This window comes from Danio aesculapii, chromosome 24, assembly GCF_903798145.1.
Source record: "Danio aesculapii chromosome 24, fDanAes4.1, whole genome shotgun sequence".
Lineage (NCBI taxonomy): Eukaryota > Metazoa > Chordata > Actinopteri > Cypriniformes > Danionidae > Danio > Danio aesculapii.
In genome coordinates, this window is record NC_079458.1 from 14465512 (window position 1) to 14479725 (window position 14214).

The 14214-nt window shown below is 37.1% G+C and overlaps 1 protein-coding gene across 1 annotated transcript in view; it reads right to left on the reverse strand.

The window, feature by feature from the left end:
* vipr2 (vasoactive intestinal peptide receptor 2) overlaps nucleotides 1–14214 on the reverse strand; it is a 66090-nt gene that overhangs the window by 35302 nt on the left and 16574 nt on the right. Inside the window, exon 3 of the mRNA XM_056450942.1 lies at nucleotides 9629–9736. Coding sequence (XP_056306917.1) covers nucleotides 9629–9736 — 108 coding nt within the window. The remainder of the gene's footprint in view (nucleotides 1–9628; nucleotides 9737–14214) is intronic.

Genomic DNA, 14214 nt, shown 5'->3' on the forward strand with positions numbered 1-14214 from the left:
AACTATGGCCAATTTAGTTTATTCAATTCACCTATAGCACATGTCTTTGGACTTGTGGAGGAAACCGGCGTACCCGGATGAAACCCATGCAAACACGGGCAGAACATGCAAACTCCACACAGAAATGCCAACTGGCCCAGCCAGGACTCGAACCAGCGACCTTCTTGCTGTGATGCGACAGTGCTAACCACTGAGCCACCATGTCGGCCACCTAATGCAATAATTATTAGCAAAACATTTATGCATTTAAAGGCTTAGTTCACCCAAAAATTAAAAATTCTGTTATTAATGACTCACGCTGTCCTAATCCTCCAAGACATTAGTTTATCTTTGGAACACAAATTAAGATATTATACAGTAGATAAAATCCGGGAGTTCTCTAGCCCTCCAGGGACAGCAATCTTCACAAGGTATCCAATAAAGGGACCAAAAATGTGATTTTACTGGTTCAACTAACCCAGACTCATTCTGAAAACGTATACATTTCTAGAGAGCGCCAAATACGTCCCAGGAGCTACGTTTTTTTTGCAGTTTTTTTTTGCAGTTTTTGTTTTCACGAATCTACCAGAGACTGCTGTGTACACTTTCAGATCTTAAATTTCTCTTGCTAGGGCCATTCACGCCTGCTATTTTCGCATAAATCCACCAGAGGATGCTGTCGACTGACTTACTGACTGAATAACTGACAGACTGACCGATCGACTGATCAACCCTCTCCTTCCCTAAATTCAACCAATAGTGTTTTCAAAAGCACTGATTGACCCATCCACCCACTTCCATAAAGCCATCCAACAGTTTTAAAAAGCAGTCCAGAAAAATAAAAGCCATCGCCTGATTTTTTACCATGTTTTCAGATTTTACCACATACTCACCCTTTTAACTTGTTTATTTTATTTTTTGGCTACTGTTTTTGTCTTACCCACTTTCTGGAACCGTTCTTCGCCAGACTCAAACCCAGTCATAGTGGTCAACTCCTAATTACGTCTCAAGTCCGCCGACGTACTGTACACGGTGAGCTAACTGGACAAACTGGTAACAGTGGGAAAGCCATCCGCACAGAGGTAAGCAGTCAGCTGGTAAGCGCAAAAAGGAACAGCGTCATACCGCCCTGTAGTGTTAGTTTTTAAAGGTGAAATTCGGCCATACGGACTTCTGGCTACATAGTTTGTGATTTCCAGAAATGTATACAGGGCTACGTTTTCAGAATGAGCCTATGTTGGGTTCAACTGTAATCATACAAAGATCCAAGAAGACTTTTGCGCATCTAAAAAAACTCTAAATATGACTGTTTGCCTATAGCTTCCCTTTTGCATCACGTAAGGGTGCCCGTTTACTATGGGCAACATATTGCCAAAAGAGTCAAAAAAGTGCAACATGCAAGCATTGTATTGCCTATAGTAACTTCACACAATGACATTATGTGGAAGACATGGACAAACAAAATCTTCTTTGAGCATTTTATGATTACATTTGAACCACTCAAATCAACTGGAAGGTTTTGACAATGTTTTTCTTTTATTTTCTGGACTTTGATATTCTCAGCATTAATTTCTATGGCAGATGAGAGAGCTCTCTGATTTCATCTAAAATATCTTCATTTGTTTCTGAAGATAATCAAGGATCTTCATTTTCCTTTTTGGGATGAACTAAACATGTAGGGTTTAGGCAAACTATGATTCCTTACATTTTTAGTTTTGATTATAGCGAATATGTTTTTTATTCTGTCTTTGTCCTGCCTTCAGATGCAGTTTCCTTTGCTGTTCTATCTACATATGCTGTGTTTGCTTATTACACTTGTAAATCCATATGGCATCAATGATAATGGAGAAGTTTGGTACATCACTGATGTATTCAGTCAAGGCTGAGAGGCAGAGGCTGAGTGTGAAGTAGGAATACAGTATATTTATGCTTCATGCACTAAAGTATCTGTATGTAGGCTTGTTAATACTCTCGGTAACGAAAACAGCCTCCTACACGCTGAAACGCATCAATCAGCACCATTACACCTGGAGAGAAGCAGCTGGCAGGATAACAAAGTGAACACGAACACATTCACACATCAACCCAACATCAGAGACACCCAACTGAAGAAGACATGGAGTAGGCTGAAAGAGATTTTCACAAGCAATATTTCAAAAGAGTGCTGGACAGAGTGGAAACAGAAGATAATGCGTGATACAATACTTTATACTGTATGTTCTGAAAAAAATAATGTTTCTCTTGAAGATGTAAGTAAAGCAAACATTATTCAAGTGGGTTTTACTGTAAAATGCTATTTTAGATTTTGTACTTCACAAATGGTGTGGCAAGGAAAAATGAAGACCTTAGTTCATCTTCAGAACACAAATGAAGATATTTTAGATGAAATCCGAGAGCTCTCTCATTCTCCATAGAGAGTAATGGTGCTGAGACAATCAAAGCCCAGAAAATGTGACTTGAGTGATACAACTGTAATCACACAATGCTCAAAGAAGATTTTGTTTGTCCATGTCTTTCGCATAAGGTCATTGTGTGAGGTTACTATGGGCAATAAAATGCTTGCATGTTGCATTTTTTGACTCTTTTGCCAATATGTTGTATAGTAAGCAGGCATCCTAACCTGATGCAGAAGGAAAGCTTTAGGCAAACAAATTCATATTAAAGAGGTTTTTTGGATGCACAAAAGTGTTTTAGGAGCTTTGTATCATTACAGTTGAACTAGTAAAGTCACATGGAAAGCTTTGGTTCCCTTCTTGTGAACATTGCTGTCCCTGGAGGGCTAGAGAGCTCTCCGATTTCATCTACTGTATAATATCTTAATTTGTGGTCCAAAGATAAACTAATGTATAGGAGGATAGGGACAATGTGAGTCATTAATAACAGAATTTTTCATTTTTGGGTGAACTAACCCTTTATATGCATGAATGTTTTGCCAATAATTATTGCATTAGGTGGGCAACACGGTCGCTTGTGGTTAGCACTGTTGCCTCACAGCAAGAAGGTTGCTAGTTTGGGCCCGGCTGGGCCAGTTGGCGTTTCTGTGTTTAGTTTGTATGTTCTCCCTGTGTTTGCATGGGTTCACCTTTGGGTGTTCTTGTTTCCCCCACAGTCCAAACGCATGCACTATATACAGTAGGTGAATTGAATAAACTAAATTGGCCGCAGTGTATGAGTGAGTGTGTAAGGCTGTTTCCCAGTACTTGGTTGCAGATGGAAGAGCATCCGCTAAGTAAAACATATGCTGGAATAGTTGGCGGTTCATTATGCTGTGGCGACCTCTGATATATAAGGGACTAAGCCAAAGGAAATTAAATATTTCAAAAATGAAAGTCTAATTCACACTGTAATAAAATCACTGTAAAATTGCCAGTACTACTGTAAAATGGACAGTAATTTTTTACAGTGCAATGCGTTACTTTTCTGTTTAGATTGATTTGAAATGTAATGATTTCTGAATGAGAATTGTTTCTAAATCTTTCTTGTCAATGCATTTCAGTTGAAAACATAAAAAAAACATTCCAATAACATTTTTTGGACATTTAAATGCATCACCATGCTCTTTTATACCATGTTTTAATTATAAAATATTAATATTTTAGCATTAAACTTAGCTTTATGACAAATTTTATAAATATATATATATAGATAATTTTTTATTTATTTTTACATTTTTTTCAATAGATAAACTTTAAAAATAAGAGAAAATTTGGTCTCTGCTTTACAGTTCGTCTCAGTTGCTTTGGTGCACAACTCTATTTACATTTGCAGAACAGTTAATGCATTTCTCAAAACAGTATAAATAGTGTAAATTATAAAGTATAAATTGCAAAACCTAGTAGATAAACTGCAAAAGCGTGTCACTTGCTCAAAATGGATAGCTCATTCCTCAAAATCAAGTATTCATGTCAATGAAAGTGTCAGTGTCATCCAGTTAAAAAAGTCCTGACAGCATTGTTTATGAACAAGATAGTCAAATGGCTTTGTCATGTTTTCATTATGACAGTTAACTCTGTACATTTTTTACAAAGCAATAAAGTCAGATTTTGGTGACACTTCCTGAAAACGCTCAAGACAGCGCTGATGTTTTTAAAATATTTTTATAAAATTTGCTTGACAGATTTTTGTATGCAATGACTCAAGTAATGATATAAGGACTATTAGTTTTCTATGCTTTCTGTGCTTTTAAAAATGCCTTGAAATAGTTAAACTTTCAAAAAAAATAAAAAAGTTTGTTCTCGGCTTTAATGCTAATTTAATGGATCAAAAATAAACATACCTTTTCCCTCAATAAATCATAAACCCAACACACAAATCATTTGAAAATAGGTTTCTATAACAATCCATCTTTTAGTATAACATGTCTCTATTAGGTTTTACAAGGTTTTTACAATAAATCAAACCCAGATATCCAAAACTTGCCCCCAGAATGATCCATCTTTTTAATTAGGATGCTATTATTTTGTACTTATTCAATAGTCAATATTTAAACTAAACCAAAAATCCAAACACATGATGAAAAATGTACGCCCATCCATCTTTATAATTAGCTATTTTTAGTTACATCCTTTGTTTTAATTGTCTTTTTTGTTTTAAAATTCATACAATTATTTAAACATCTTTTCCACAATAAAAGGGCCAAACTGATTTCACCGCTGACGTGAATTTAATGGATTAAAATAAAGTAATGATCATTTTCCGCCTCACTTCAAAAATCCAACAAACATTTTTGCACCGACCTGCAAAAGACAACTCAGCTAGCCAATACTCTATTTACTAACATGTAAATACTAAGAGCTTCCTGTGACATGAGTGTTTATTTTAAGACTAAGAGAAAAGCAGAATAAATATTTAATGGCATTTCACGGGGGCTGAATATGCAGGAGAGCACAACTACATCACCGTAGAGCACTTCTGCGTGCGCGCGAGAGAATGTAAACTTTCCTGACATGTATCAACAAGGAGATTTATTTTTGTCTGCGTCCAGCCGTGAAACAAATCCCCCCAAAAATACAAAGCCGCACAAATCCAGATCTGAACATACACATGTGCACTTAAACAAACACACACATGAGCCCGAAACAAAAGAGTCTGTCTGTACAAACACACCGATCCAGGCTTTATAAAGGTGCTAACTTGAAAACCTAGACCACCTTATTTCTTCTATTCACAGCGATTTGCTAATTTGCGTCATCATGCGAGCTCTTATCTTGAATTGAAATTGTCAGAACGGTAATCAAACATGCATTTGTCCAGGAGCATGTAAGTGGTTTGCGGGAACACAAAGCAAGACTGCTTCACTGCTCAGAAACTGCCATTCAGGGACACAAAAGCGAAGGAGCAGAGCTTTGTGCTGCACAAGCCTGACAGAAAGTACTCTGCACTCCACGCATGGCCATCAGTCCAAAACCCTCACGTCTCGCATCACATTAGAAACAAAGACAGAGACAGTGACATGTGGAGTCATTTTATACATCCTGCAGCAGGCTACTGTAGAGGAGGCAGGTGTACTGCTGTAATGTTTTACTTTATTACTGCTGAATTGGACTGATACCAAAAAAATACATATATATACATATACACATTTACAGTGCTCTGTATAAATTAGTACACCCATTTTGAAAATTAATCCTTTAATTCATTTCTCAGTGTATAGGTAATGCACACTCACTGGTCACTTTATTAGGTACACCTGTCCAACTGCTTGTTAACACAAATTTCTATTCAGACAACCACATGGCAGCAGCTCGATCTGCTGCAGTTGAAACCGAGCATCAGATTGGGGAAGAAAGGGGATTTAAGTGACTTTGAACGTGGCATGGTTGTTGGTGCCACATGGGCTGGTCTGAGTATTTCAGAAACTGCTGATATACTAGGTTTTTCATGCACAGACCATTTCACTGGTCACTGATTCAAGCCTTGGCTGGGTCAGTTGGCATGTTGGTGTGGAGTTTGCATGTTCTCCCGGTGTTCGTGTGGGTTTCCTCCAGGTGCTCCGGTTTCCCCCACAGTCTAAAGAAATGTGCTATAGGTGAATTGGGTAAGCTAAATTGGCCGTAGAGTATGTGTAAATGTGAGAGTGTATGGGTGTTTCCCAGTGATGGTTGCAGCTGGAAGGGCATCCGCTGCGTAAAACATAAGTTGGCAGTTCATTCCACTGTGGTGACCACTGATAAATAAAGGGATGTTTTAAACAGCGAAAGCCCTTCCAGCTGCAACCCAGTACTGGGAAACAGTGTACAAACATATACATATACATATACATATACATATACATATACTTAAACATAGCTCCAAAGCTAATTGTTCATTCATTAATTTTCCTTCGGCTTAGTCCCAGATTTTTTAGGGGTCTCCACAGCGGAATAAACCAACCAAAGCTAGTTGTATTTATTAATAATATTATTAATATTGAATAAAACTATTGAAAAAAATACTGAATATAATATTGAACTCTTAGTATCTCTCGTCAAAAATAAGTTTTACATTAATTGAATAAAAAGCACAGTCTTTAAATGTCATGAAACAAAGTAATTAAAAAAAACATATAAGATACATTTTTTAACACTTTCCTCGAACCCTCCCTGATGTAACAGACAGACACTCGTTCATCTGAAAAAGAAGACAGCAGATCCATTCACAGCCCACACAGCCTTGCATTACCTGAATCAACCTGATATCCAACTATATATACACGCATCTATCTGTTCTGCCCCTTACAATCCATTAACCTCTGTCAAACGACTGGCAACACATCCCGCCAAACAGGCAGCAAGCAGAAAAAGTGCAAATGCATCACCTTTTTCCCGCTCGATCTACTTTACAGAGCAAAAAAAATCATAATAATTTCTGGGCTAACAGCTAATGGAGCATAAATGATGCTGCGGCTGATGATGACAGTGATTCATCTATGAAAAGTTCAGCCGTACATTAAGAAAGCTTGATTGGAAATGATCATCGAGCGCTCTAAAACCACAGGTCAGCATGTGTTGCCCAGATGTTCTCAGCTAATTTGGCTTCTTAAACTGAGTGGATTTCCAGCGGCACCATGTGTTCATGAGTTCCTGCTTGACCTCTCTGTGCCAGCAGGTTAGAAAGCACACAAGGGCTGAAAATAGACTGATCGGGGGGAAGCGAGGGCTGCATGTAGTCCCACACTCTGGAGCTTGACAGACAACTTCTCTCTGTAGGGAAGAAAGAGTGTGCTGGTTCTGTGCCCTCGGCTCGGGGTTCACGGGTCAGTGAGCATGTCCGAGCAGAAGGGGAAAGACATGATTCACTCACTCCAGCCTTCAGTTTACTCCCTTACTCATTAATTTACTCACACTCGCACACATGCATGCTCGCAATGCACTGCTATCAGGACAAGAACTCTATTCTTCCGCAAGAAACCACAGCCTTCAAATACACTAAACAATCAATTTGTGTTGGGGCAACATGAAGGATTTAGGTTCACTTATTAGTTTTTTACAAATTTAAGTGGATTAAACATAAAATGATTATGCTGTCCCCCCCGCAAAAAAAACTCAAGAATTGTGTTGTTTCAGCTCATTTTAAATAAATAGTATGAATAAACAGCAAACGTCATCTTTTGAGTGTTGAAAAAAGCAGGGTACTGTTAGTATGTTATCATTATCAGAGTTTGTTCACCTGAGAGTCGAAGTAATCATTAACTGTTTACAATGAAGGCTTTGAAATGGAGTTTTACAGCTTAAAGGGAAAGTTCACCCAAAAATGAAAGTGTCATTTGCTCACGCCATGTCATGATAGTATGATTTGAGCCTAAAATTATCACCTATATCTTGGATGGTCTGAGGGTGGGCAAAATTACAGCAATCTAAACTTTTGGGGTTAATTATCCATTTAATGTCATGGGTGAACATGTTTAGATTTCTAATACATACTAATGAAACCCTTTTAATAATTCCTTCAGTAAGTGGAAGCAATCATGAAAATATGCCTTTGTTTGCTGTGAATACACATCCTCTAGTGGTGAAAATACCATACTGTGGCTTCAAGTGTATTTACATGTACACAAACAAAAAAGTCCACCTGGTTGCTAAAAAAGAAAGGTCTTCTGCTGATGATGCACAGGGCAACTTTTTGAGCAATGTTACTGGGCAACTTTGGGAAATGATGCCATAAATAAGCAACCGGGTGAGACACAGGGTAAATAATTAGGGCAATGGGCTACAGAGACAATACTGTTGCCCTTTTTTATTATTATTTTTTCAGGGTTTTCACCTTTTAATGGATAAGACAGTAGAGAGTATTGACAGCAAAGCGTGGGGAGCAGAGAGAGGGGAAGGATCAGCATAGGATCAGCTGAGCTCACCTTTAGCACTGGAGTGCATGTGTCAATGAACTAACCACTACACCATTGGTGCAAGCATGTTGCCAATTCTAAATAGAAAAATAGTCAAGCAACATCGCTCTGCAAAATTGCCAGGCAGCAATGCCCAAAAAGTTGCCCTGTGTATCATCAGCATTGAATTCGGTAGTGTTTTAAGCATCATAGCAAGACTTCATTATCCTTTTAGGAGCTATTTATTTTGGGATCAGAAAACAGGAATCTCATACTGATTAATGTGGTTATTAAACTTCAAATGTCAAAGATTGGTTTAAATGAATAAAAACTGCACATTTTAGAGTAAAACACATTACTAACTTTAATAAAACTGGTATGTTGGTAACCACAACAGTATCTAGCATTTAAATAGATTTAAATGTAGATAATTAGTAAAATATATATATATACATATATGTTTTATCAGAAATATAAAAACCATAATGGTGCGATTAAGATATATCAGGCATCTTCAAAGGAGCGACTAATGTTTCTGATTTTATAACAATTGCACACTTTAATTTATTGGTATGATCTGCAGATTCCAACCCAGGCTCATTCTGAAAACATACTGCTATATAAATTTCTGGAGAGTGCAAAATACGTCCTAGGAGCTAGGTTTTGGGTTTTTTTTTGCAGTTTTGTTTTCACAAATCCACCAGAGGCCGCTATGTACGCATTTTGAGATCTCAAATTTCTCTCACGAGTGCCATTTGTGCTGTTCTCTCGGAAACCCACCAGAGGCTGCCGTCAACTGACTGATTGTATAACTGACAGACTGACCGATCGACTGAACCACCCTCCTCCTTCCATAAACCCAACCAATACTGTTTGGGTCCAGAGCAATTCAGAAAAAGAAAAGCACTCGCCTGATTTTTACCACGTTTTCAGATTTTACCACATTCTCACCCTGTTATTTACTGGTTTATTTTATTTTTTGGCTACTGTTTTTGAACGGTTCCACTTTCTAGAACATTTCTTTACCGGACTCAAACCCTATTATCGTGGTCAACTCCTCTCTGCGTCTCAAGTCTGCCAACGTACATGGCAAGCTAACTGGATAAATTGCTAACAATGGGAAAGCCGTCCACACAGAGGTAAGCGGTCAGCTGGTAAGCGCGAAAAGGAATGTCGTCATACCGCCCTGTAGCATTTGTTTTAAAGACGAAATGCAGTCATACGTACCTCTGGCTACATAATTCACAATCTCCAGAAATGTATATAGGGCTACGTTTTCAGAATGAGCCTATGTTGGCAGATTCTGAAGGGATGAATGAAAGTTTGCAAATATAAAAGCAAAATTACCGTCTCTGGTGAACAAGTTTTTGAGGGCAGCAGGACAGTTATTGACGACCACCTTTCCAACATCAGCATAGTGCCAGCAAGAAAAATTGTCCCACATCCCTCTGCAACCTGAAACAGAAAACAAAAACAAAAACAACAGTTTAAAACATATGGATCTCAAAATATGCTTTAAAAAACATTGCAGCCACTGCGCATGAGAAACCTGACACATGTTTGACAGGAATCAGAGAAAACGCTGAGCTCAAGATAAGATCTGCACTCATTTACCAATGTTTTAGGTGATGAGTGCACCTAAACAGGTTTTTGCTTTTAACTTAAAACCCCAAACAGTGCATAAATCACACCTCCAGTTTGACTTTGATTTAACATTAAAGGCACTACAGTACAACCAAAAAACCCCAAAAAGGGGAAAGTCACTTCGTCTCCTGAGACCTGCCCATAGGGACGAGTTGCATTCCAGCATCTATGGTCAGATAAGTGTTTTGTAAAGGTCTGGACAAAAATAGAAAGAGTTTGACAATGACATCACACCACCATTCATCATCATCATCTACAACTTCATACACTCTCATAAACACTGCAAATAGAAAATTACAGCAATGAGGGCACTTAGTTCTTTATTTGTATGAAAGGGACAGTTCATCCAAAAAAAACAGGCTTTCAGGCCACACAGTTTTCAGAACAAAAGGTTTTTTAAGGTTGAGCCTATTGAGCTGAAACAGTGATGTTTAATTAGTGCTTTTCCAACGTCAGATTTCAGCTGTTCACTGTCTATGCACACAACATGGATGAACTACTACAATTAAGCAAAGCTCAAACACAAATAAACTGATCGTCTATTAAGTGATAGGTCAATTCGCTTATACTGCATGCCATCTTTACCTTCTTGTGTAGTAACTGTGCTTATCACTAAGCCACGCATGTCTTGAAAAAGATTTTAGCCACCATTATTTGCATGTTTCTGTTTTACCATCCATTTGAAATAGAAACATTTTAAAATTTATATAAAAAATTTATTAAGTGCATTTTTTGTACAAAGTAAATATGATTAAATAATTGTGTACTAAATATATTTATAATTTTTTACTGTTCAAAATATATGGGCCGAACTAGTTTCTGTTCTGAACGTTTAGGTACCATATCGATATGACTGGTATATGCTTGAATCATACTGCAGATTCAATCATTTTGATGCCATAAATACCTGAGATGTCAATTGAAATCTTACAGGCCGATGATGGTTTATTATTATGCTGCTTAATATTTTTGTGAGAGCAGAAAAGCATTTTCTTATGCCTCTTTTACACCACACACATAAGCAGAGAAAAAGCAATGCATGCGCATCATGTAGAGAAAGCAGAAGCAGCATGCAGGCATTTAGCATTGACACTGGAAGCGTCTACAGCACGCACCTCATCGAGCCAGCGGGTGTTGCACCGATCAATCTATCTCTGTCTATATCTATATATATACTTTTTATTTTTACTTTTCACCTGAACCAAGGTCCACAGCAACTTCCCCATATGCTGTTTCCTTAACCTGTAAGTCTATATTTGAATAATTATGTAGATCATAAAGAACTGTTTGCTTCACACGCTCTATGAGTCGTCAACTTATTATAAGGTTCTATCTGATATTTTTGTCAAAATTGAGTTACTTATATGTTCTTATTAAATAACAACTTATTTACATTATGTGATGTTTTTGTATAAGTTGTTTACATTTCGTCACCTTGGAATTATAAGGAAATAATAAGGAAATTATAAGGAAATCTATCTGTGTTCTGAATGATTTTGAGATATTGAGCTTCAAAGTTTTTGCATTCCATATAGCAAACAATATGTGTGTAACATTTGTTTTTTAAATAAAAAGTCTTAAAAAAATGTTAACAACTTATAAAAAAAACATCACATAATGTAAATAAGTTGTCATTTAATAAGAATATGTCAATAACTCAATTTTGACAAAAATGTCAGATTGAACCTTATAATTCTAAGGTGACGATTTTAAGTTTAAAAATGACAAATTTTTATTTAAAAAAACAAACGAAAAAACAAATGAACTCTAGCTTGGCTCTATCAGATTCTCTCTGTGAGCCAATCAGAATTTTAAATGCACATACAAGAACCAATCAGGATTAGCTTGCTTTGTCATTCGGCCTGAGTGCTCTGTTGACAGTGAGAAAGACCAAATAGTCAACTAAATAATGCTGCACCTGAAACTAAAAAAAGATGTGTAAATGTGATGATTTAGTAGCATTTTTTGTTATTGAAATGAATGCATTGTCTGTTTGTGTATACATAGTCAGTGAAACATAGTCCGCGACGCCCAGCCACCGACTTGAAGCGTCGTTATGTGTACCCTGATAGAAACCTATGTTTAGAATTCTAAAATGCATGGCACTGCATCAGGTACAGCAGCACCTAGTTAAGATCAGAGCTTCTGTGATCACGAGAAATGCAAACGGCTGAAGTATAAGGTAGACTCAATGAAAAGTACACATGTTTGCAAACCTACATAAAGATACAACCAATAATTTAGATTAGAGCGATAATGTGGAGAATATTGATCTTGTGTTGAGCCCAATGAGCCTTGCATCTAAAAATAGAGCAAGGGTGTTCCTTTAGTGATATCGCTTCTACTCACACTGAAAATGGCAGACATGAATAAAAAAAACTGAGGATATGATGATGCGCCTGTCAATCAATATTGGTGGGCGGGGGGACCGCTCTCCTACGTCAAGTTGCGGTCGGTTTGAAAACCGCTCCAATTGGTCCAACGTTTTTATGTTGTTAAATTGAAAAAAAAGCACTGGGTGTGCTTATATCACCCCAATATGACGGTCTATACACCATACCTACACACATGTCTGTCCAAACAGCTTGAAAAGTAAAATTTTCACCATAGGTACTCTTTAAGTAAAGGTCAAGTATAAAAGTATACTTTAATTAGTAAGTAATTAAGTCCAAGATACATTGCAGTGACAAAAGCTGCACACTTTGTGTATAAAAAGATATAAAAATAAATGTAAATGTTTAGCTTGTACAGTTGTACAGTTCAAATAATTGTTCAGTTTTTTACTGCTGTCATCAAAAGAAACAAATTAGCACCATGATTCCTTGTGTCGGTGTCAGTCTGAAAAGCCGCACCGCACCACACTGCACTATGCCACGCCACACCATGCCACAACCCCCACCCCCCGCCTCCCCAAAACTGTAAACCTCGGGGAAACACTGTTTATATAAAATGAACTTAAGCAAAGCGGATACAAAATTTTTTTTTATAATTATATTGGTTTTGTAGTTTAGCCAAAGACAAATATTTGTTTTTCAATCGCTGTTTTTTTGTTCTATTTTTAATTAAGTTTATTTAATTGACTATGTAAAAATCTGTGGATATTATCGATGCATTTATTGGTTAAAATTGCTATTTTTTCTGTCATTCAATGTCTTTTTGGTCATTATTAATGCAGTCACTTTAATTGAGTGTAAATAGTACACAGAATGATCTCGGGCGGCACTGCTGCTTCAGCTTTCCTTACGCTTCAGCATGCGGAAAGCTCTAATCTGTTAATTTATTTATTTTCATTATTAAAATAATTTCTTCCCGATGGCCAGGGAGACATCAAACATTATTACAAAGAAATAAACCTGATATAAACATCCAAAGCATGTCACCTCATTAGTACTTTAGACCCTCTCTTCATGTTTTAGTTCAGATTACATTAAACATTGAATTAAAAAATGCACATTTCAAAGCACTTCACGAAACATTTAAAAGAAGGACACAGTTTTATATGTACTGTAAATATGTACAATATACTCAATATTGATCAACTGTCAATTGGTGAAGTTTGTTTCTCGCCACTGGCTTGCTTAGTTTGAGACTTGTGGAGCTGCGCATCGATGGATTTGCTCTTCAGTGTTTGGACTTTCAAGTGTGAAAATTAAACCTCACTGAACTGAACTAAACTGAACTTCAACTCTGAAAACTGGACTGACACAGTTTCAATTTACTAGAACTTTTATGTTAAGCTGCTTTGACACAATCTACATTGTAAAAGCACTATAGAAATAAAATGAATTGAATCGATCATTTGAATGCATTCTTGCTGAATATGTTTAAACAGTACTGGGCTACTAATAATAAAGAAAGTAATGCAGGTCTGAAACTCCATGAAGGCGAGCACATAATGACAGAATTTTCATTTTTTGGCAACTATTGCTTTAAACAGCTGCATCTTCTCTAAAACAGCTGGTCAGTTCTGAGAGAAAATAAGGAATCTAAACGAAGAGAAAACATGTCACTCGGCAAGCATTGTTGAAGAAACAGTAAACACTTCCTCTGATTGGTCAGCGCTCCGTCCACTGTGCCCTTTTATGAACCATCAGAAATGTGGGAGACTTTAAGCAGCCAGAACTGCATTTTCACTCATTTCCAGAGGGACTCATTTCACCCTTTGGAACGGTCAAGACCTGTTTGCATTTGCTGAAAAATAATTACCATTAATTGGAACATCTGTGTGTTGATGGACATCTTCCAGCTGTCAACAAAACAAACCGAAGCAAAGCTTTTTTTTCCCACAC